Below are 25,354 nucleotides of genomic sequence, written 5' to 3'. Positions count from 1 at the left end.
TCCACAAGCTAGAAGTCTAATTCAGTCTCTTTTTTGATTAATCAATCATCCATCCACTATTTAGCATCTCCTTGACATAAATTAACAAAGTGTGTGCACATACAGTTGTACATTGGTTTAAACACACACACATACCATTCTGCCTTTACCAATTTTAAATTAACAAGTATGATCATTCTGCCTTTCTTTGGTTTGGCTTATAGAGCCAAATAATCCATGTAACTGTCAGTAAACTATATGTTTCTTTCTGTCCAACCACATTCAGAGAGAGAAGGCATATTTTTTCCATTCATCTGCACTTCGGTTTAATTTAGTAATCTTTGAGCTTAATCCATCTTTTCCTTAATTTAAATGAGAACCTTGTATCCCATTCTGCTTTTCTTAAATACCCTGTAGTTCCCTTCTATAAAAAGCACCATGCACACCTGTCATAAATATAAAGGGAAGGGTAAACACCTTTAAAATCCCACCTGGCCAGAGGAAAAACCCTTTCACCTGTAAAGGATTAAGAAGCTAGGATAACCTCACTGGCACCTGACCACAATGACCAATGAGGAGACAAGATACTTTCAAAAGCTGGAGACGGGGAGAAACAAAGGCTCTCTGACTGTGTGATGCATTTGCCAGGAACAGAACAGGAATGGAGTCTTAGAACTTAGTAAGTAATCTAGCTAGATATGCATTAGATTCTGATTTCTTTAAATGGCTGAGAAAATAAGCTGTGCTGAATGGAATGTAGATTGCTGTTTTTGTGTCTTTTTGTAACTTAAGGTTTGCCTAGAGGGATTCTCTATGTTTTGAATCTAATTACCCTGTAAGGTATTTACCATCTTGATTTTACAGAGGTGATTCTTTTACTTCTATTAAAATTCTTCTTTTAAGAACCTGATTGCTTTTTCATTGTTCTTAAGATCCAAGGGGTTGGGTCTGTGTTCACCTATACAAATTGGTGAGGATTTTTATCAAGCCTTCCCCAGGAAAGGGGGTGTAGGGTTTGGGGAGGATTTTGGAGGGAAAGACGTTTCCAAGTGGGCTCTTTCCCAGTTATATATCTGTTAGACGCTTGGTGGTGGCAGCAATAAAGTCCAAGGGAAAAAGGAAAATAGTTTGTATCTTGGGGAAGTTTTAACCTAAGCTGGTAAAAATAAGCTTAGGAGGTTTTCATGCAGGTCCCCACATCTGTACCCTAGAGTTCAGAGTGGGGAAGGAACCTTGACAACACCAAAGCAGAATTCAAATTATCCTAAGCCTTCCCCTCTACCCAAAAAAAGCAGTACTTTCCCATACTACGTCCACAAACAAATACCCATCCTCTCCCACTAGACTATACATATCTTCATAATATTGTTGTCCCTCTTCTGTCTCATTTGCTTTGATCAGTAGTGAAATAGTTAATTTTGACATATAAATTGTCAAAATTAGTCTTCGGAGTCAATGCCTTGATGGGGTGAATGTGGGCTGTTCATAGTACTTCTCAGAGTTATTTCAGACTGTCTGCTGATTGAGGCAGACATCTCTGTTCAGGTTTACACTCTGTAAAAATAACCTTTGGACTGTGAACAACCATAATTTACTTCTTTTAAAATGAAGCTTAGAATTTGGAGCACAAGATAACAATCACCATGAGAGAGTACTGGCTTTTTAGCTACTGCGAGCTGGCCAAATCTGATCCCTAGTTTAAGCAGAAAACAAAAAAAAGACAATAGTAAAAATGAAGGAATCAGGACTTCTCACCTTCTCTGCATTTCTCAGCTTTACAGAGAGTTGTGCCTTTTGAATAGTCTGCTTCCAACAGCTTAGGACTTTCAGCTTACACACCAGCTCATGTAGTCTGGTGTTTTCATCCTGCAAGAACTGCAGCTGCTCTTGCTAAAGACAACATTATCACAGTCACTAAGAGAGACTTCTTACAATGGCACTTTCCCTTAGAGCAACCTGCAATGTTTTTACAATATGTTTTCTCTCCAACGGATCTGAACTTCCAAAGCTTCGAACTTTGCAGTTTAAACCAGTGCACTTTTCAAAATGAACTTCAGTTACTGTACGTCTGAGGGAACAGAAGTGAACACTACCCACAGACAGAAAATGAACAAACAGGTAAACTGTGTAAAAATAAAACACTACTAACTGAGATAAAACACATGGATTTTTCTGTGGATATCCAAATTTACCCAAATGGTGGTTTTGGGTCATATTCATTGGTTCATATTCAGTACCCTGTTTCACCCCACTTACGATTTTCCTGATAAGGATGACCTAGCAGCATTGTGGCAAAATTAGAAGATATATGAGAAGCTGAACCCTATTTTCCCTGACATAGCCCCAGCTGGGAGGCTTGTTGATGAAACCTGTACTCTTGAGATGGGTCTGGGTGGCCACATTACATTTACATTTCCCATCACATGCTTTTGCACTTGTTAGACCAGGAGGTGTATTTTTATAATTTATCATAGATTTAGATATTTAGACATTAGATTCTGGTCTGACAAAGGAAGACCAAGATGGTCTCATTTGACTTAATTGATGGACTCATCAGCAACTCTATTCTTCCAAGTTTCCCACATGAATTGAACTAGCCTTGGACATAAAAATGATCTAAGTTTGTTTCTTTTCACTGGATTATCTTCTTCATTGGGGAGCTAATGATTTGGCTAAATGCACTATTACTTATTATTCATATTACCACCATGATCAAAAGCTGGTAGGCACTCCATGTGTAGTTAAATGGAATTTATGGTAGCTTTTCTCAGATGTATAAGATTCCGCCCCCCCCATGTTGACCTTTTGGAACACCTAATTTTCAGTTTATGGATTAGTTATGGAGAGAGAGGATTACTTGATTTAGTGATTATGGCCCCAGTTCAGCAAAGCACATGAGTGGTCCCCATTGCTATTCAGCAAAGTGCTTACATGTGATTAACTTTATGCACATGAGTAGTCTCTGACTTACAACCGGACTACTTGTACTAAATTAAGCAAGTGCTGAAGTGTTTTGCTGAACTGGGGCCTGTGTGTGTCTGCCTGTGAACAAGGGTCTATTCTCATGTTGATTCTCCTCCTAGATTTCAGACTAAAAGCTCCTAGAATACTAATTTCTTTCTCTCTCTCTTTTTGTCCAGTGCTGAGAACATTGTCTGCTCTAAATAATAACAATGTCCTTTTGCTTTTATGGTTAAATTCCATTTTCATTTCTACTTCAGATGGACCTGAACTGCAAAGTTTAGACCCAGAACTCAACCTCTCCAAAGTTCACCAGGAGTAGGATGCAAGTTTTTGGGTCAGCCCATTACAGACACACAAGACAGTTGCCAAGTTCAGAGTCAAAACCACCACAAAAGTTCAATAGGTTTTAGATCCAGGCATTTGGTTTGGGCCCATAATTCCTACACTTAAAAAACAAAGAAACAAAACAAAACAAAACCCTGCCCTTACTTTAGATAAATGTACTTTCAATCCATCATCATCTTTAGTGGAACCAAATTTTTTCTTCAAATCAATCATATTGTCAACCCCTTCTTTTCTCACTTCACTGATGATCTCAAACACTTGTCGGCTCATATTAAGGCGATAGTCATCTAGCTTCCCCTGCAATTAGAAACACTATGGAGGAGGGAAGACACATGCATATGAACTTAATAAAACTATAGTCTAAATAATGCTTCCATATAAAAATATGCAGCTAACTCACTGAAATGCATCTAGCAGAGCATTTAAATGAATCAGTGGCTCTTTTTATAAGATATGCAAGACCTTCATTTCTCTGCAAATTTTTTTTACCACCTTTTAATGGGATTGTATTCTGCTCATCAGATGCTGGAAAAAGAGGAACATGGACTAACAGTCCCTATGGAGTCCCTTGCACACAGTATTTTAGAAGGTGTGAGAAGTATCTTAGTTCCTACCTGAAAGCTTTATCTGATAATATTTCCCAGAGTCATAAAGTATCAGAATGAGGAAGCAGATTTCTTCCCCTAGCCAGACATTCTAGCCCATGTCATTTCAGTTGCATAGCTTTGTAGATAAGCTACCAATATGCACAAGACACACATGTTTAACAGAATGAGTAGCATGTTGTAAGAACAAGCTTTTTGGTACAAAATGGATTCATGCTAGAGACAACAAGTGAGAGAGTGGGGAGATGAGACTGCAAGTAATTCTGCTACCACCCTTTCTGTCCTCTGGGGCATTAATGGGCTTGTAGATACCTCACTGATAATCCTGAACTAGAGCCCCAAGATTATGTATTGGATTGCTTCTAGAACAGGTTATTGATCAAGTGAGTAATTTTCTTACATTTCAATTTAGAAGTTGGATTGTGATACCATCACCCTTGCTGCGTAGTACCTTACTCCTCAAATAGCCCCAGTGAAATCAACAGGAGGAATCATTTGGGAAGTAAGGCACTACTCAGCATGAGGAATGGCATAACAAGTTGGCCCTAGATTACTAAGAAAAATAATATACATTAAAAGTTAAATTTTAATTTAAAAACAAGCAAACATTCTCACCACTGTGGGTAAAAAGAGCAAGTGTCCCCACCCTTTTAGTGGGATATTAGTCCCCTATAAAATGTACCTTCTCTTCATCAGACTAGATCCACATACTTCCCTAGCTGAAAATTTCCCCAAGATACTCCCAAAGTACATAAAGAGATGAACAGTAATTCATCCATCCACTTTAGCTTGTGGGCCCATTTCTCTAATTCATTCCTTTCTATGCCACATACTAGATAATACAATGGCAACTAAAAGGGACTTATCAGATACCCACTTGGTTTGTACTTACTTTTAGATGTAAACAAGTCACAAATAGATTCTGCACTAACGTTTCATATTCATCTTGTACTTCTTTCCTTATCTCCTCTTTGAGACAGAGATTTTTTTTTTCTAGATTAGTGAGTCTGGCTCTGAGAGCAGTTATTTCCATAATCATCTCATGACTCAGCTCTGCTATCTATCAAAGAAGAAAGAAGTAAATCAGTGAAACTAGAGATGGGCCTAAACCAAAACCCTTGGTCTGAAGATCCCAGAACTTTGAAAAAGTTTAGATACAGAAATGAACCTCATGGCTTGACTCCACTTCTAACTGAAAAGTTACATTACAGTAATTAAACAGTTCTGTAAAATCATCCACATTTTGTATCTCTATTTGCTTTGAAGTTATTTCCTTTAAAGGGGCTGAATACAAAGGCTCCCTGAGGTTCAGTCCCAATGTTTTGAGGGTGCTAAGATGTAGAACGACATATGAAAACCCAAGAGTCTATTCGTGGTTATGAAGGGGGGGGGGGGGAAAGAAAGAGACAAAGAAGATGAACAATGAATCCAGTGGGTAAGAGAGATTGAGAGAAAGTACATTGGGGAGCGCTGAGGGAGGAAAATTAAGAAGTCTGATATTAGGAGAAAGAGTCTGTGTGGGGCCATGAAGTTTTGGTGAATCCTGATCCCACTTACCCTAACCGCCCCTGTTCCTTGAAGATAGAAATCAGAGGAACTGCAGCTAAGCTGTACAGTAAACTACTAGGTTGTAAGTTTCTTGGGGCAAGTAAAATGTCTCCTTATAGGTTTGTACAGCTCCAGGCACAGACTGCTTAATAAAGAATCAAATAAACAGCAATGTATTGTTAGTAGGTCTCTTGATACTTGAAAACACAGCACCAATCTGATTCCTAGAGATGGCATCCACGTTAGCAGAAATGGGAGCACAACTAATGGACTGTATTTGTCTGCCTGGTTTGCAGGCTCAGGCAGGTAGTTATTACACATATAAAGTTTCATTTTCATCCTTAATCTATTGCATTTGCAACCAGTTTGCATTCATACTCAATTGTGAGTACATTAGAAAGTCAGGGGTCATTTTGAAAAATCTGATTCCAGAAGCCTTTATGTGCAAAAAATACAGACTATACTCATGGCTGGTAGCACCAACTATTTTTATGATTGCCCGACACTTCCCATTACAGAACCCAGTGTTCAGTTGCTTATAACTTTGCCAAACTTTAACCATTTAGACTGATTTTCCCCGTGCTGGGTGTCTGCCTCAGGTTAAATTCTTCTGGAAAATTTCAGCCAGAACAGTTCAGCCATTTCTAAGAATAAGGCTAGAATAAGAATTGCCCTGTTAAAAAATTCTTGTGGTCTTTTCTTTGAACAACTCCAGTGCCCCTAGCCTTTAGAGCATGGGCTTTAAATTTGGTACGTCTGTGTGTCAGGGATGTGCCTTTTCCACCCTAGTGAAAACTGGCCAAAAATTGACCAATTTAGAAGCCTTTGACAAAAAATGATCACAGTTTACACACACTCAGTAGACTACTTAGCGTTTAACAGATAAAATCTCTGAATAGTCCAAGCTCACTGAACATGCTCAAGGCTCTCACAGCTCCTAGTGCTGATCAGACTGTGCATATGCCATCCCAACAGAATAACTGAGCATGCGCCAGCCTAGGGCTTCAGAGGAGGAGCCAAATGTTCTCCGTAATGGCTGGTCCGAGTTGTTCTGAGCTAGGGTGGGGTGAGGCACTGAAACTGAGAGCAGGGAACCTGTCCTGTCCAGGACTCCCCCACCCTGTTGGAAGCCAGGCCCTGTGAAGGAAGAAGCCATCTGATTCAATTGCAGAGGGAACAAAGCTGAAGTGGGGGGAGGGAAAGGGATAGTTTGGGAGAAGGAATCTGGTAAGCCTGGGACTAGTTTGGCAAGGAGACTGGGACTGGGAACTGAAGAGGGGGCAAGGCTAAGACTGGGAGCCAGAGGTGGTAGTGGGAGAGGAGGCTGGGACAGGTTGCGTGGGGACACTGGGAGCTGAGTATGGAAGGAGAGGCTGGGACCAGTTGGGCAAGGAGTCTAGGGCTGGGAACCACGGGATGGTGAGGGAAACAGGAAAGGTGAAAGATTGGGAGCTAGTGGGATTGGCCGGTGGGGGAATGACACTGAGATCGGACAAAGACCTGGGGCAAGGAGAGAGAGAGACAGGCAGACTGGCTAGACAAAAAGACTGGGTTAAGGAGTCAGAGATGGAGTAGGGGGTAAGACTGATATTGGATGAAGTGTCTGGGGAGGCAGACAAAGACTAGCAGCCAGTGTATGGGGCACAGAGACAGGGAGGAGCCTGAGGAGCAGAGACTGGGACTGACTGGGTGAAAAGAATGGGACTGCAATGAGGCACTGGGGTGGGGTAGAGACAGCACAGGGACAGACTGTAGGAAATGGGGTAAGAGGGGGCCACAGTTTGGGGGAAGAGGCAGAAGAGACTGTGCCCCATAGAGCACACTGCTCTCCAGAGCCTGGAATGGAACCCCAGATTCCTGAGTTTTTCACCATTCCCCTGCTGTCAGCAAATATCTGTGAAACCCACTGGCAAAGTGTGTGTCTCATCCCCCACTAGTGCTGGTTCACACAGAGGATTGACAACCTACTACTCCATTAGCTCAAGTGCAAGGGGCTGAACCTAAATGTTCCAATCCCGCTGATGAACCATATGGGTTTCAATATGATGCTACGTGGTAGAATTCCCACCCACCCAAGTTTGTGTGATTTCCTAAGTGCGTGCTCTCATGCTCTGCCTCTCCCCCTCCCCCATCCTCCCACCATGTGTTAAAAGAACATTATTAAGGTTGCAATGTCAAGCACTCAGAAGTTAGGAAATGCCAGAATCAAGCTTGCCCATGCAACCTTAATTCAACCCCCTTGAGCATATGAATTATGATACAGTCCTTAATTATATGATCACATACTATTTTTTTTCCCACAGGACTGGGGCTTTATCAGTTCATCGACAAGATTGATCTGCTCTGGAGAAAAATCAGGGTGTTGTTGTAAAAGAGACTGTTATCAATCGGATCCTTGCCTCATTTATTGCAGAAGGTATGTAGTGAACGAGGCAGAGGATTGCAGGAAGTGTAACAGAGTCGCTTGCCCCTTTAAGGTCTAGAGGCCTGGGGCCAGCCAACCCTAGTTATTAAGGAGGCACACCTGAGCAGGGATCAGGTAATTCTCCTATAAGAGCAGCAGGAAGCTGCAGAGAGAGGGGGATGTTCAGGGAGAAACAAGCAGAGTCACTGGCTGCTGGGAGCAAGTAGACTTCAGCAGGATATCTTGAGTTTTCAAGGACAAGGCTCCAGGCAGGGAAGATCTGGGAGCAGAGATTTGATGGGGATTTGCAAACTTCTATTCTGAATATTTTCATATATTAATAAATCCAACCTTACAGAGGGATATTGCTGAACTTAAGAGTTTGTATGCGGCACACTTAAAAGGCCCCGAAGAGGGGAAAAGAGGCCTGAGAGCAACCTCAGGCCATGAGGGGGTGCTTAAGAGGTGGCTACCAGCCAGATTATAAAAAGAGGAAGACTGGCCTCCTGGTTAAGACAGTTGAATAGGAAACTGTAATTCTAGTATTTCTTATCTTTTGAATGGTTGACTTTGCAAACCTAATCAATGAAGGGTTTTTTGAATTGATAGATAGATTGTTGTGTGGAAGTTGGCGCTCTATCTACTTAAAGTAAACATGTAAAATCTTTAGTTGTACTTAAAAAGACATATTTTTACCTCATCTTACCACAGTAAGCTAACACCTCATTAAGGGATATATTTTAATTATAGAAAATTCCTCAGAAAGGGAAGATACTGCCCCACGGTAACTGTTAACATGTATAAGTTCACCCATAGCACCATATTTTTAGAGTGTTTCACCTAGAGGATCTCAAAGTGATACACTGTGCATAGGTATTGCTCACCCCCTACTGAAATGCAACCATGTCTGGAGTGAAATACAATTATAGAATCATAGAACTGGAAGGGACCTCGAGAGGTCATCTAGTCCAGTCCCCTGCACTCAAGTCACGACTAAGTATTATCTAGACCATCCCTGACAGGTGTTAGTCCAACCTGCTCTTAAAAATCCCCAATAATGGAGATTCCACAACCTCCCTAGGCAATTTATTCCAGTGCTTAACCACTCTGACAGTTAGGAAGTTTTTCTAATGTCCCATCTAAACCACCCTTTCGGCAATTTAAGCCCATTGCTTCTTGTCCTATCCTCAGAGGTTAAGAACAACAATTTTTCTCCCTCCTCCTTGTAACAACTTTTTATGTACTTGAAAACTGTTATCATGTCCTCCCTCAGTCTTCTCTTCTCCAGACTAAACAAACCCAATTTTTTTCAATCTTCCCTCAAAGGTCATGTTTTCTAGACCTTTAATCATTTTTGTTGCTCTTCTCTAGACTTTCTCCAATTTTTCCACATCTTTCCTGAAATGTGGTGCCCAGAACTGGACACAGTACTCCAGTTGAGGCCTAATCAGTCCGGAGTAGAGCGGAAGAATTACTTCTTGTGTCTTGCTTACAATACTGCTGCTAATACATCCCAGAATGATGTTTGCTTTTTTTGCAACATCGATACACTGTTGACTCATATTTAGCTTGTGATCCACTATGACCCTCAGATCCCTTTCCGCAGTAGTCCTTCCTAAGCAGTCATTTCCCATTTTGTGTGTGTGCAACTGCTTGTGCCTTCCTAAGTGGAGTACTTTGCATTTGTCCTTATTGAATTTCATCCTGTTTACTTCAGACAATAGCTATTCTGTATCAAACTTGCTGCACAGAAGTTTTTGGAAGGGAGAATAAACTATTTCTACTAAAATTACAATTTTAAGTAAGACCATGTAATTATCTAAACTGGATATTGTCCAGGACTCTGAGCTTTTGAAAAAAGTCTTGTGTTCCTAAGTAATCATGAATGGTTAACACCTCTGTTTTACATGTCACTCAAAAGATGACAACTCCAGCAGCATAGGAACCCCAAAACTATAATGGGACATTGGTGCAATACTGGGTTAGATACAAGGCTGCTCCCTATAAAATTTTCCACCACTTCCACATGGATTTTCTTTGAAGGCCTCCCATCCACATACTCTGCCAAGAACAAAACCCAAATGGGATAGCTGTAATCTGCTGAGCAGTTGGGGCTACAAAGAAAACATCAAAAGTCATTGCGCAGTGCATCTACAAGCCGAGAAACATGACAAACAAAGCAATAACTAGGCTCTTTTGGTCAAAGATGGTCTTTGAGTTCATACAATGCCCTTCACAATGTGGCTCCAATCCTGACTGGGACCTCTAAGATGCTACTGGCACACAAATCACCACCACCAACCTGACTAAGGTTTACATCAGTCTGCCTTCCACCTTCTTCTACTACATGCAGTTCCTGAAACAGAGCACAAAGGCATATTGTGACTAAGCTAGCACAGCAGAATTATCTTACAATTATTTTACCACCTGAAAGCTCTGGTGTTACTTGCCAATGGCTTCCCATCTTGCAAAATCTCTTTGACATTTCTCCTCTCTCTACAATACAGAATCAGCACCAGGCATGTACCTGTTCTTTTTGGTAGAGTAGCTGATGTTCCTGCTGAAGCAGATTTTCATAAAACATAGAGTAAGTCTCAAAGTTGCTGCGCTCTCTGGCCATTATGTCACAGCCCAGTGCAGTGAGGCAGCTTTGTAAATGGCTTTTTTTAAACATAATCTGGAAAAAAGAAAAGAAAAAAAACCAAAACATGATAACCCCAAATTTAAGTTTTTAGTCATTTTAGACATACCCTGCTATGGCAACACACGTATTTACATCTATTTCCTGTCCACCTCCGCAATCCACCCCAAGGTTTCTGTATTTTGTTTGACATATCACACTCCCATATGGGAACTGCCTAGTTTCAGTTTTTCCATTCATTTGGAGATCAGTTGCTCCTCCTATAGAAATTATACTTCAGAGAAAAATAAAACTTTTCTCCCCACCCCACACTTTCCAAAAACCCTGCTGAGCACTAAGAAGGAATGCTTCCAAAAAGACGAGCAGATTCATCCAGAATATAGGGCTAGTCTACATGTAAAGTTGCTAAAGCTAAATTGAAATCAATGACTCAAACTGAAATAAGAGGGTCCAACATAGGGGTTTGGAGCAGATAAATTAAACCAGTGCAAGTTTGTGTGCAGACAAGACCTTAGTTCCATAAGCTCACTTGTAGATCGGAGAGCTCTGAGGGAAATTTCTCCACTTCTCCCACAATTCACTCAGAATTTGGATGGGGAACAGGCTTACCGCTAGGAACCAAGCAATGCATCTCAATACTGAATCACATTTCAGTGAAAACAAGGTAGCAGGTCTGATAATGACCTAATATTTCATTATAATTGAACATATATTTATAAAAATACTTTTCATCCCTAAAGATCTCCAGATTATGAATTTAAGATAAATACAGGGATTATTTCATCCACCATGAAACTGTCCTCTACCCTCAGGGTGAAAAACAGCAACGTATGTGACAAATCCATGTGTTGTAGAGAACAGACAATTACTATATAAACCACAAACATCTCTAAGAAGCTAAGACTAAAAGCCTTGTCCTTCAGCTCCAAAAACACAGGCATCTACCAGTTGGCTGTCAGGGTGGCCCTTACATTCTCTGCGGGCCCTCTGTGAGAAAGCAGCGTCACATACACATACAAAGCACATTACAACTATACAACATGAGAAATGAATACCTTTTCCAACTGAAACTGCAACAAGAATTTTTAGGTATGAAAAATGTAATTATCAACTTGGAAACTGGCCAGGACATTGGGGCCAACACCCCTACTCTTAGAATGAATACATCAGTTCTTTAATGACTTAAAGTGGCAACGGAGTACTTCCTAATACCACATAGGGACACTGATTTAGTAGGAAGAGTTCTGCCTTTTGAGTCCCCAACACTACTTTCCTATAGTTGCTTAGAAGCCTCCAATCCCAGTACTAATTTCGCCTGACCTTACTACAATTCTGAGATCTGAACAAAATTACATTACAAGGTGGTCAGTGTCATACATAACACATGCTCACATTGCTAACATAATCTGAATGTAAACTCATAAGTTTAAGAGAGGGTGTTTCCCTTGTGCATCACTGACTGACCCAGGTTTTAATAAGTAAAGATGTAAATAAAGATTAGTTATGCCTGGATAGAAACACAATATATGTACCTCTACATCAGATTCTTGGTAATTTTCCATTAGTCTCTGAACAAATGTTTCCACTATTTGTGGTCTTACAACTGAGAAGTTTTCTTGCATGACTCGATGCTTCCAGAGCTCTGGAGGAGCAAGGGGAAAAAATATAACAAACAATACATCAACAGATGTCTGTCACAAAATATTGATCCGTCTTTAATCCCTGTAAAATGATACCATGTGCAATTTGTGGTTTAGGATTTCTCAATCTTTCTAAAACTGTATGCAACAGAAGGTAACCATCACCACAAACAAATTATGTGATTCTATGCAGCAGGGGTGTTAGATACATGGTGTCAATAGGGTAAAATACATTTTTGTTATGGGCCAGGTGCCCCAGTTAGGGCCCTATCCACAATTGATCACTCATTGATAATAAGAGCTTTGCATGAAATTTGAGAGTAGAATATGGCTTTTTATGTAGTAACTAAATGTTTGGGTAGAAAAATTACTGTTGCATTCAACACCAGTCAGTGGGGAAAAAATGGTACCAGCCACTTTTAGAACTACCATTATTTCCACCACTTGCTTGTTTGACCATTTGTGCATACACTTATCGGATCTGCACAGTTATCCTAAATGTATAAATTAAAGTGCATAGTTATGCACTTAAATGACTTGGAAGTCTGGCTTTTAAAGTGTCATCATTTGGCTTAAGCATTGACACCCCAATGAGATAAGTGGGAGCAGTTTCACGCTGTCTGCAGACGCAGGGAAAAAAGTTTGAGTTAGTTTGGCACACACAGCTCATATCTGGAAAGTTTTCTTTGCAATAATTACGGTTAAAACTTGCTTTATAAAAACAAAGTCAAAGCTTAGATTGTGCAGCATTTGAATCTGGGTGAGCAGGCTGGATAAGTATGTCAAGTGGGTCAGGTGCTTGAAACCCCAGTGTACAAGTCTTCATCACATGGTAGCATAGTCAAGGAATGGGCATTTTCACATAAAGGGCTGGGCTTTATCAAAACCTGAAGGGAATTTTATGTGATGTTGGTAAATTTTCACCAATGATTTCACTGTATGTGGGACAAATTGTTCCTCGCTCTTGAATGGGTGCAAAGGGAAGCAGGAAGGATAGACAGGAACCTTACCACCCTGCACAAGGGCTGGGTAGAATCCTTGCACTCCACCCTCCATGTGCCGCTAGGGACGCATGTTCCCCAGTGGGAAAATGGATGGAAGCAGCTACAAAACTGGTAAGCCTACTGTAACCCAAGTCCTTCCAGAGCTCCCACACATATGTAAAGGCTGTAGGATTGGGCTTCCCATGTTTGGTATGCTTCCTACGCAGAAAAGAGGTGGAGGGCTAAATGTAAAAATGCATTTTGTATTTTAACAACTTACCTGTAGGGAGGCCACTTCCTGCTCTTGCTCTTTCAGATGTAACTAGTGTCATCTCCTGGTTAATTTTCTTTTTCACATCATGGATCATGTGTATTTCTAGACTTTCCAGCAGTTTTTGAAGCTATAGTAAGTGTACAGTAAATTGTTCACATTAAATCTCTATGCTTATTATACCTCATCTGCTGTGCTTTGCCAATTTTCAGTTTTTTAAAAAGTAAGTTTAAAAAACGCACAGTATGTAGGAGTAAAAATAAGATAATTTAGGGAAGTTATATTGTGTCCAATTCAGTAGCATGAGTACTTTGGGGGTCAGATTCACGAGTCCATTACAGCTGCTTTATGCTGCTCCAGGGCATTGAGTCGTGGGCCTTACAGCACAGGACCCAGTTTGCTTGACCTATCCCTACAGGTGACCCTGTTTAGGCCCCCCACAGGTTTTAATGGTTCCATGTCGGTCAACAGCACTCTCCCTGCTTGGTAATAGTCCTCCTTTACCTGCCGTGTTTTGACTTCAATTTCTGATGCTCCTTTTGGGGGAAGTATAGACTGAAAGCTTGTTACAAGTCCTTCAAACTCATCTTCTGTGCCCATGTGCCTGGCGATGGCTCTCATAGCAGGGTATAGGATGTCAGTGCTAAAGAAACCCAGACAAAGATGTTACACATATTCCTTTCTCAACAGTATTTTCAATCTCTTCTGTATTTCTCTCTTTCCGGCCACACGTACCTTTACCCTCCCCTCCCCCGACACATAAGCACTGGGACTCATTTCACTATCCCCTGTCACCCTGTCGGGAAGCCCTGCTAGCAAAGCAGGATTTTCTGTGTGGACCGATCATGTGATACTGAATCTCACATTACATCACTTCTTTTTTCAATAGTTATAGAAAAATAAAAGTTCAGTGGACGAAGCAGGAAGAGCTAAAACAAAGCAGAGAATTCTGGTTGCCAGTACGAACTTCTCCCCTGAAAACCAAAGAGATGTAGACACTCCCCCATGCTGCCCTCTCGTATCTGATCGCGTTTGCTAGGTTGAAACAGTGCCAGCCTGACTACTGAAAGGGCCCTTTATGTCTCCAAACAACTAGAGGAGCAATTGACAAAAGGGCACAGGTACCAGGTTACATTTGACACCATTGATCGCATTAGACACAGACCTCTGCAGAACTTGAAAACCTCATTTGCTCAAGATGAATGGAAGCTTTCCCCAGTGAAGGGGGTGACTGCAGTGTTTTACCAGCACTTTCCACAGAGCTGTTGTTTCCATTCACAAAATATATACACCAAGATTCAACAAAGTGATCCCTAAACCCAGCACAGATGAATCATCCTGGCATAGAGAAATTCTCCGCTGGCACAGAGTTGGCATAGGAACTGCTACACTAATACCTCCTCCGGAGGTGCCAGCGTAGGGAATTTGGGAAAGGCGGGGACGGGGGGAGGGAAAAGGAGCTTAGCTGTACCCCAGTGCTCATGACTACCATATCAGTCCCTTGGCAGCTGGCACAAATTAGCATAGCCCTGAACAGTGGGGATAAAGCAAGAGTGATTGCTGGAGCCACAGCTGCCCAGTGCCCAGATGTGTGGGAGAAGTGCCCTGCCACACATTTAGCGTGAAGAACCCATGGCCCCAGCTCCCAGTACTCCTCCTGAAGAGTTTCAGAATGCTGTAGGAGCAGGTTGAGCTCAAGTGCTCTACATGTTCCTGGAACTAGGGGCTCTCTCCCCCTGCAGACTGTATAAGCTCTACAGAGGGCAGAGATCCCAGCCCCAGGATGCATACAGATCTTACCAAATCCCCAGGCTATACCAGTAAGTGGGTCTGGGTATTGCAGGTGGGTCTTGCTCTTGCAGCTCCCCAGCCCTGGCAATTTCTTCTCTTCTTCCGGATGAGCAATGAAGAACAGCTCCAAACTCCCCCTGCTCTCTAGGTGACATTGTATCACCAGATTTTCGCCCCCTTCCCTGGCCTGCACTGTGCTAAGGACCCAGATTAGGCCACCTGAAAACTCCCCTGACATGGGGGAGTCCTAAACTGGCATTAATCTGGCATGTCTTGCTCATATGCCACCCTTCCGCTCTGGACTCACCATAGGGATGTGCCAGGGCAGGAGGGAGTGTGGCAGGAGCATTACTGCACGTTAGCTATGCTCAGATGGCTCCTTGAGAGCCTTTACCAGCTCGCACAGGTGAGTATAGCTCTCAGACTGCTCTAAAGTGTGTCAGCATTGTGAGGTCAGCATTGGACTAGTTTGAAAACTAGAAAGCTGCAATTACCTCCCTGACAGCCCCACCCTGCTGCACAAAACAGAGACTGGGCACAGTAGAAAACTGGTATGACATTCTACTCAGATATGCTTCTGTTGTTCAGGGATTTGTAGATGTAAATTGGGAGGTCTGCTTTTATGTAAGTATAACTAACAATGATATCTTAGTATTTCTTCTCTCAAGTCACTAGAGATAACAGTGAGTCGGTATTTCTTTTGTAACTCGCTGGTTTAACAACAGGTTATACCAGCGAGTAGGGGCATAAAATTGACATCTGAGTGATCTCAATATAATCTGAAGATAGCAACACAACATGTCACACAGGAACAGTACAGTGTAGGTATTCAGTGGCACTTTGATATCTGATGACTAGAATAGAGAGAGACCTGATACCAGTTTGTTAAAGGAACAAACTAACACATTAAGACAAAAATGTTTGCACGGACGCAAACAGACACTTCTTCTCTGCTTCATTTTGTGAGAATCCTGTTTTCCAATATCCCCAAAACACCCCGCTACCTACACTGTATTACTACTGTGTTATCCAGCAAACTCTTATTTCATTATGTTGCTCATTTTGGTAATAGATTTTATTTCAGGGGACCAGGAGGGCAATGCCTTATCACATTTTAAAAAAGATATAGTTTTTGGCTTTTAGTAAGTGTCCCTCTGAAGAAAACTTGCCAGATTTTCTAATGCACATTATTCAGGCCAAGCCAAGTGGGAGGATTAGGAAGAATCCTGGTACACTTCCACTTCATTAAAAATCAGCTTCAGGAATGTCAATTTTTAAAAGTACTGTGTGTAACATTGATCTGAATGTCCTAAAGAGACAGGTATAAATAATAGTGTCACTGAAAGGCCACAGGAATACATTTGGAACAACCTTACTAATGAACAATTCAGGTAGAAAGAAATCAGATCAGGTCAAAAACCCTATTCTAAAGAGAAAGCAAAGATACTAGAATAATTATCGATTTTGTATCAAACTAAAGAAAGGTAGAACTAAAACAGAGCAAATTGAAATAGGATAAGAATAAGAGAACAGTTTGAAGAATGGTACAGGCATTTTTTTTTTTAAACTTTCACAACCACTCCAGTCTAGAATACTTTTACATCAGAATGAAACTCACCCATATAGCTCAGCAAACTGTTTGTAAAGAGGAACTGTATTGATATCCTCGACTTTCAGTTTAAGTCTACCCCATTCTGCCTTTAATACTTCCAATTGCTTCCATGTTATCAGAAAAGATCTCAGCAAAGCACGTGAAGTAACTGGATCGTGGAGCCTTGGCAGAGCTTTGCAAGTCTTTCTGCTGCTCTCTGACCCACTGGCATGTGATTCATCAATTTCTGCCAAATTCTAATGAAATTATTATGGGAGACATATTTTGTTACAATCTCATATCATATACTTCATTGTTTAATAAAATGAGATAAGCCACTGTACGCCTGTTAGAGATTGAATAAAAAAAAACTTGCAACCCACTATAATTGTTTCCATACGCTAGTGTCCTACAAAATCTAGCGGAGGTAAAATCCTGGCTATTTTTTCATTGCAATGACTATAGAAAAGACAAGGCCAAAACACACACACACACAAATCTTTCATCTTATTGCCACTTTCCTTGAGTCAGTTGCCTCAATAAAACTCCCTGCTGGGCTGTTGACAAAAATATCTTTAAAAACTCAGATCCTCAGCTCAAGTCCTGAAGGAAACAGCCCCTATTAAAAAATAAATAACTTGCTCTCTTTGCACTTTTCTCCACACTCACATTTCCTGACAGTATCACTGTACACTTACGTGTTTACTAACCGGTAGGTTTATCTGCTTTCCATCAGAAATGGCTTGAATCTCAGCCCATCCCCTGAACCAAACCTTTGTGGTAGGTTCTGGAAAGGCTTAATGCTCCCCAATGACCATTCACCCAATTTTTATCCATTGTGCAAATGTTATTGGAAGCAACGCCTGAGGACCCAGTCCTCTTCTTAACTATCAGTCCTTGTTATACAAGGGGGCCAGGCCTCTCTGCACTGAGCAGCTCTTAAAGGGGCAGATAAGTGTCTCACCCTCTAGTCCTCTGAGGTACAGGTGAGGAAAGTGAAGAGGCCCTGCTTTGTCCCGCAGTTTCTGATGGCAGCAACTACAGCAGCTGGATGGTGGGCACCAGCAACCCTTTTAATGGGCTCTGTCACTGTGGCTCTCCTCATTCCCAGCTACAGTCTAAAAGCTTCTTTGAAACACATTACATCCCATCATGCAGTCAAAAGCATGATAGGCCATTGCAGTATAACTATATGGGACTAAGAGCCACTCTTTTATGCTACACTTCCAGGATTCACTGAAGTCAAAGGGAGTTTTTCATAAGAGCTGTGCGGGAAGGTAGAGTGGTTTCCCACACAGGCTGCCAGGGAGGAACCACTCCCCGCCCTCTGTGGTGAGCCGGGCCAGCCCCGCCCTTCATGCTGGAAGCAGAACAGGAAGTATAAGAGGCGGGGTCTCCAGTTCAGGGCAGCAGCCTACCCACCTTAGGCTGAATGGCTTGTGTGCATTTGCTGTCTGCCATAGTCGGAGAGCTGAGCTATAGACTGCTCCTGCTCTGCCTTGCTCAGAGGGATTGAGCCTGACTGTGGCCATGTCTACACTACCATTTATGTAAGCAAAACTTCTGTCACTCAGGGGTGTGAGAAAGAACACATCCCAGAGCATCATACATTTTGCCAGCATAAGTGGTAGTGTGCACAGCACTATGTTGATGCAAGAGCTACTCCCGCCGACATAACTACCGCTGCTTATTGGGAGTGGTTTAATTATGCGGACAGGAGCTCTCTCCCGTTGGCACAAACCAGCTACACAAGACATCTTACAGCAGCGCAGCTGCATCGCTACAGCTGTACCACTGTAAGCTCGCTAGTGTAGACACAGCCTGTGTTTGCTGTCTTCCTCAGCCAGAGAAGCTGGGCGATAGACTGCTAATTGCCCTGCCCCTCACCCAGGGGCCCTAGACCCTTTAATGACACTTACCACATTAATTCCCTGTCAAATGGCTATCAGCTGCTAGGAGGCATAGCGAGGCAGAATGGCCTCCTTCTGAGGCGGACAAGGAGGAACCCCTCCAAGCTGGATAGCCTAAATGAATTAATTTGTCAGAGGTACCTGTTTTTTCTTAGCTACAGCAGTTTGCCATTCAGCATGATCTTCCATAACAACACCATAGCTACTCCGCAGCATATCCTCCATTAGACACGGCATCCCGACCAGCACCCCATGAGCAACTCTTCGATCGTCATCACTCAGTCTGCACAGGCACAACTACGGAGGAGACACTCATGGTGATTTTTCTAGGTTACCCAGACAGCTCTCAGTGAGTAACTATGGTAATGAGTTATTGTTAGTACAATTACTTTAAAAGTCGTCCATGCATTTGTATGAACAGATGGATTCTACTAGAAGCCTCTGGCACTGTGGACCTAAAAGTCACGGAAGAACTTTGTAACCCAAGCACAACAACATTGTGATAGCTGCCGGAGAACCAAAAATGAAATTGCCCAGTTCAATTTCATTGTCCAAGAGCAGCCGGTTTTTTTAAATAAACAAACAAATGGTGAATGGTAAAATAATTTGGAGACAGGCACAGTAACTTTTGGATGTACAACAAGTACCAGTCACCTTACCTGCATGTTATAATTTATGGTATTTAGATTGCTGATAGTGACTGGAAACGGTCCTCCATCTACTAGAAATGCCCTCCAAGGAAACAGCGTCAATGTCTAAAACAAATTCAGATAACATTCAGAAGCACAAAAATAATGTTCAAACAATAATAAAGGTCTCATCTAACTTGAGCTGAGGAATAAAATTCACGGTGCAGATGGCTGCTTAGTCTGTAATATACCATGATCTGACTTCTTTGCAAGAGTTGCAGATAAGTGTATAATTGGAACTATATAAGATGTACTAGGGCTACTGAGACAACAATGGGATGAGTTAAGGGACTGTTATCTTTACCCTACATTTCCTGGATTGTTGGAAGCTGGTGTCAGATTTAACATTACGTTCACATTTTTTTAAATTTCGTTATCTTTGAGTTTTGCCACAAACTATATTGAAAGAAAGGAGGAGTTCAGTGGTCATACGTTGACAGCACTATGCTTAGGCATTAAAGGCAAAATCCTTTAAGCTGACATACCCACCAATGCATCAAAACCCTAATGAGACACAGTCTGCCAGCTTAGTGGCATGGGGTTAGGCAACAAGAATCCCCTACCCATGAGAGCAGGCCTTAGTGGGGAGAAGCACCCATTACTTCTTTTTAAAGCAGTAACAGGAATCTGAGGATGCACTGCTGAGTGCATTTCCTGCCAAACTGCCAGACCCATGCAAACTGCACCAACTGGATGGTTCCCAAACATTCTCACTCGGCTGTTACGGCTCTGCTTTTCACCTGCCTAACTTTGATGGTTTAGGGCACATTCTGTCCTAAAGAAACTATTCTTCTTCTTCTTCACAGAGGGCAAATCTCATTCTTCACTTGTTCTACATAATGGCTCAGTATGATCATTTAGAGCAGCGGTTCTCAAACTTTAGCAACCAGAGGACCCCATTTTGATTTAAAAATTTTCACAGACCCCTAAACCGGGTTCTAATTTTCCCCAGAGATTCTCAACCCCCACTCCATCCCTTCCCCCAAGGCCCTACCCCCGCCCCTCCTCTTCCCTGCCTCTTTTCGCCCCCTTCCCCAATCCGCCCGTTTCCACCCAGCACCTCCTGCATGCTGCTGAACAGCAGTTCCACAACATACAGGAGGCACGGGGAGGGAAAGGAAGGAGTTGATCAGCGAGGCCAGCGGCCCCGGACATGACCCGCAGACCCCCTAGTCCGCGGAGCCCAGTTTGAGAACTGCTGATTTAGAGCAAGCTACCGACTATAGAAGTTTCACAATTCTGTAAGGACTTAAAAAGTATAACACCAAGGTAGGAAAGTAGTCATTTAGGTGATCCAGTGGGGTATGGTGAGGAGTGCTAGGATGAAAATGAGCAAAGGAAAGTTTAAACTGAATATCTGGAACATCTACTAACCCTAGCATCTATGGGCCTAATCCAAAGAAGTCAATGGAAAGTTAACTTCAGTAGGCTTTGTATCAGGCCCTATGACTAGCCTTTTTCTTTAATGCATCGGATGACCCACAACAGGAAGTTAGTGGAAGGTCCATCATTACAATTAGGGTAGATAAAATGACCCAACATGCAGTGTAGGGAATAATCCTACTTTGGATGCAAGGGATATGATGACTTACAGTAATAGTTCTCTTCTATTTTTTAGTTTTTTGATTACTTGCTAATTAGTGGACTTTTTCTGGGGACCCCAGTGAGAAAGTGAAACGGACTATGATCACAGAAACGAAAAGTCACTATGTGCTAAGTTCTGTGCTACCACAGAATGGAGTATCACAGCAAGAACTGAACAACAACTTCTCCCCTCAGCACCCAAGTACAAACAGGAAACAAATCAAATCAGTCATTCTTTGAAAGTACATTTTACTCACCGTGGGGCTGCACGGGACCACTAGCTGCGGGAGCCAGAGCTGTGAGGCAAACACACTCCTTACTGCAGAGTTACTCAGGGGAGGCAGCCCATGGTGCATACCGTCTGTAACACTCTGGTAAGCCAAAATATTCCCAGAGGACAAATATACTTCTCTGAAGAGACACCAAAATCACATTTTAAATACCATCCTTATAAAATCTTTTTTGAAATATAGTCTGTAACTAGCTTACGCTTTCATATTAATATGCTGAACCGAACATCACAGTCATGGGCAGCGACCTGCAACTGACTGTAGTTTTGTACTTAGTGAAAAGCTAAGGGCTTGTCTACATGGTGTTTTACTCCACATCAGAGGAATGTTCGTTTTAGTCCACACAAGTAGGTCACACACTAACTGGCCTTGTACACCCTGCTGGTGCACACTACAAGTTCCCTAGTGCATATTAAGGTAGTCCCTATACGCTAGGGAAATGTTAGTGCATGCCAGCAGGGTCCACATGGGCTACTTCGTGCATGGCAGGCAAGTGCAGACTAAAGCAAGTCCATAGACAAGCCTTTAGTTGCTATGCTTAAGCTGAATGCAGTGACTAGCCACTTGCAATTTCATAAGAAACAACTGCACAAAAATGTATCCACCAGCCGGTGGATTAACATAAGTGAAAATACATCCTACTAATACCAGGGACATTTAATGGAAAGCAGCTTTTCTCATGGTAGAAGGGCTAGCTTGTAGCTAAAGAACATGACTATGAGTCAGGAATAGAGCTGGGCAAATAATGGATTTGCTGGTTTGCTGGCAATTCCAGAAAACTGAAAAAAAGTTTAATTTAGAAGTTGAACCAAAAATGACATTTTTGGGGCAAACTGAAAAAACCCCAGTAAACATTTAAATGACTATGAATTGCCACAGGCATTAGGACAGGGAAAGAGTGACCCTATAGCTTGGTGATTAGAGCACTTGCCTAGGATGTAGGAGACTTATGTTCCAGTCCTTGATTCAATAATTATTTATATGAAGTAGAACAAGAGCGATTGAGAGCACTCCACCCCAGAATATCCCATAGCCCAGTAGCTAGGATACCCCTGCAGTGTGGAAGATCCAAATTCAAAGCCCTTCTTCACATCAAGCAGAGGATAGTGGGATTGAACTGGGTCTCGCACATCTGAGATGAGTGCCCTAACCGCTAGGCTAAAAGTTATAAGGAAGACAGCATCATTACTTTCCCCATTTGCGACTCCAGCCTGAAAAGTGAAACGTTTCCATAACATCTACATGACTAAGAGCAAAGAGATCCCAGATCCATAGTGCGTTCTTCCATAGAGACACAATGCTACTTTGTTATATATTCTATAAACACACACTATATAAATGAAACGTCCAGAAACTAAATTGGAAATTGGCCTAAATATACAATAGCTCTAACAACAAGGAGTCCTTGTGGCACCTTAGAGACTAACAAATTTATTTGGGCATAAGCTTTTGTGGGCTAGAACCCACTTCATCAGACGCATTGAGTGGAAAATACAGGCGCAGGTATAAATACATGAAAAGATGGGAGTTGCCTTACCAAGTGTGAGGTCAGTCTAACAAGACAATTCAATTAACAGCAGGATACCAAAGGAGGAAAAATAACTTTTGTAGTGGTAATGAGAGTGGACCATTTCAAACAGTTGACAAGAAGGTGAGAGTAACATTAGGGGGAAATTAGTATGGAGGAAATTAGGTTTAGGTTTTGTAATGATCCAACCACTCCCAGTCTTTATTCAGGCCTAATTTGATGGTGTCCAGTTTGCAAATTAATTTGATGGTGTCCAGTTCTGCAGTTTCACGCTGGAGTATATTTCTGAAGTTTTTTTTGTTGAAGAATTGCCACTTTTAGGACTTTCATTGAGTGACCAGGGAGACTGAAGTGTTCTCCTACCGGTTTTTAAATGTTATAATTCCTGATGTCAGATTTGTGTCCATTTATTCTTTTGCATAGAGACTGCCCGGTTTGGCCAACGTACATGGCAGAGGGGCGTCTGAATCTCTTTGCTACAGACATTTCTCATCCCCACATTTTTTGCACACCTTTTAACTCAAAGCCTGAAGCCAAACTATTTCCTGCAAGGTGATAAGCACCCTCAACACCCATTCTCTCAGGAAGTGCTCATCACCCTTTAATTTTAAGCTCTTTGGGGCAGAGACCCTGTCTTTTTGCATGCTTCATGTGCACATATGGTGCTGTACAAGTAATAAATAAAAATAAATAGAGTATTTTTAGCAATAAAGGAGTTGTCAGGCAAGTTTTAAGGACACCTCAGAGCATTCACAGCTGGAATATGTCAAAGGACTCATAAGAAAGCAATTTTCATTTTAATGTCACTATGCTCTTCCTTGCATTATAACCCCAGTTTGGAGAAAATGAACTTTAATCATGCTCTCAATAAAGAAGTGATACAGATGTGATATACGGCAAATTATGTTTGCTTTAATTTCCTGTCAGCATACTAATCTTTATCAAAGTGAAATGTTTTCCGAACCAATTGTCCACAATGCCTTAGTGAGTAAAAGATAAAGCAAACTAGCCTGTTTTTTATTTCTGGTTCCCTGTGGATCTGCAATCTGTCAACAAATCAATGCTGTATTTACATCACCTTCCCACAACAATCAAAGGATATTACAGAACAGCAATTAAAAGGGGAAGAAGTAAGAGTCACTACCTACTATCCTGTGTGCTGAGTGGCAGTGCCCATAATCTATCAACACTGTAAATCACAATTATATATTAATTTTCAAGTTAAGAAAATTCTCTTTTGAATGTCTAATGCACATGACACAGGAACATGGGGAAATAGAGTCAATATGTGTAATGACCAAGCCACTCCCAGTCTCTATTCAAACCCAAGTTAATGGTATCTAGTTTGCATATTAATTCAAGCTCAGCAGTTTCTCACTGGAGTCTGTTTTTGAAGCTTTTCTGTTGCAAAATTGCCACCCTTAAATCTTTTACTGAGTGGCCAGAGAGGTTGAGGTGTTCTCCTACCGGTTTTTGAATGTTATGATTCCTGATGTCAGATTTGTGTCCATTTATTCTTTTGCGTAGAGACTGTCTGGTTTGGCCAATGTACATGGCATAACACATATTGAATCTATTTCCCCATGTTAAATATCCTCACACCTTCTTGTCAACTGTCTAAATGAGCCATCTTGATTATCACTACAGAAGTTTTTTTCTCCTGCTGATAATAGCTCATCTTAACTAATTAGCCTCTTACAGTTGGTATGGCAACTTCCACCTTTTCATGTTCTCTGTATGCGTGTATATATATAGATATATCTTCTCACTCTATGTTCCATTCTATGCAACCGATGAAGTGGACTGTAGCCCACGAATAAATTTTTTAGTCTCTAAGGTGCCACAAGTCCTCCTGTTCTTTTTGTCAACTGATAGATGAACTATGTACAGTTGTTTTAAATTAATCTTTTCTACTTGTGTTAAGACAGCTCCTTCCTCTTGAACTGAATTAAAACCCAGTCATGGTACTTTATAAAAGAGCTTGGCAGAGATAATTTTTCAGAATTAGCACTTTCAACTCTCACCGTAATAAATGTCTGACTGCTGCATCAAACTGTAGAAACATAACTTCTCTTTGAATGATTAGTAGTTGGGCAACTTTGTTAGGATCCAAGGGGTTTTGAAGGCTGTCAATCATTTTTTGTAGCTCCTGAAGTTCAGTTCCTATTGTTCCCAGGATAATAACAATAAATCCATCAAATTAGCAATAGGAAATGCATGCAAATATGTACTGGCCTAGTGATCTATTTTAATCTCACCAGGAGACTTGTGCTTCTGGAACAAAATAATTTTTGCTGTCTTCAGACATTGTTTTCAGCCTTGCAAAAACATGCTGTAGGGAAGAAGTTATGGCAATTGGAGGATTATGGGGACATAAAGAAAGGGAGTACTTGTGGCACCTTAGAGACTAACCAATTTATTTGAGCATAAGCTTTCGTGAGCTACAGCTCACTTCATCGGATGCTTATGCTCAAATAAATTGGTTAGTCTCTAAGGTGCCACAAGTACTCCTTTTCTTTTTGCGAATACAGACTAACACGGCTGTTACTCTGAAACCTGTCATTATGGGGACATAGTTTGGGGAGAAAGAG

At 41.6% G+C, this 25,354-nt stretch overlaps 1 protein-coding gene across 2 annotated transcripts in view; it reads right to left on the bottom strand.

Annotated features, from left to right (window-relative positions):
- Positions 1-25,354, bottom strand: part of LOC102942958 — a 122,855-nt gene that overhangs the window by 14,473 nt on the left and 83,028 nt on the right. For both annotated transcript variants that reach the window (XM_043542765.1, XM_043542767.1), the window contains 13 exons: positions 24,788-24,926; positions 21,203-21,356; positions 19,332-19,427; positions 18,814-18,969; positions 16,790-17,019; positions 13,885-14,023; positions 13,390-13,510; positions 12,019-12,128; positions 10,373-10,522; positions 10,148-10,201; positions 4,786-4,953; positions 3,433-3,585; positions 1,735-1,869 (listed from right to left, as the gene is read on the bottom strand). In XM_043542765.1, the coding sequence (XP_043398700.1) occupies positions 1,735-1,869; positions 3,433-3,585; positions 4,786-4,953; positions 10,148-10,201; positions 10,373-10,522; positions 12,019-12,128; positions 13,390-13,510; positions 13,885-14,023; positions 16,790-17,019; positions 18,814-18,969; positions 19,332-19,427; positions 21,203-21,356; positions 24,788-24,926 (1,805 nt within the window). The remainder of the gene's footprint in view (positions 1-1,734; positions 1,870-3,432; positions 3,586-4,785; positions 4,954-10,147; positions 10,202-10,372; positions 10,523-12,018; positions 12,129-13,389; positions 13,511-13,884; positions 14,024-16,789; positions 17,020-18,813; positions 18,970-19,331; positions 19,428-21,202; positions 21,357-24,787; positions 24,927-25,354) is intronic.

This window comes from Chelonia mydas, chromosome 3 (genome assembly GCF_015237465.2).
Source record: "Chelonia mydas isolate rCheMyd1 chromosome 3, rCheMyd1.pri.v2, whole genome shotgun sequence".
NCBI lineage: Eukaryota > Metazoa > Chordata > Testudines > Cheloniidae > Chelonia > Chelonia mydas.
The sequence above is the reverse complement of the archived record's forward strand: the minus strand, read 5'-3'. Positions and strand labels throughout refer to the sequence as shown.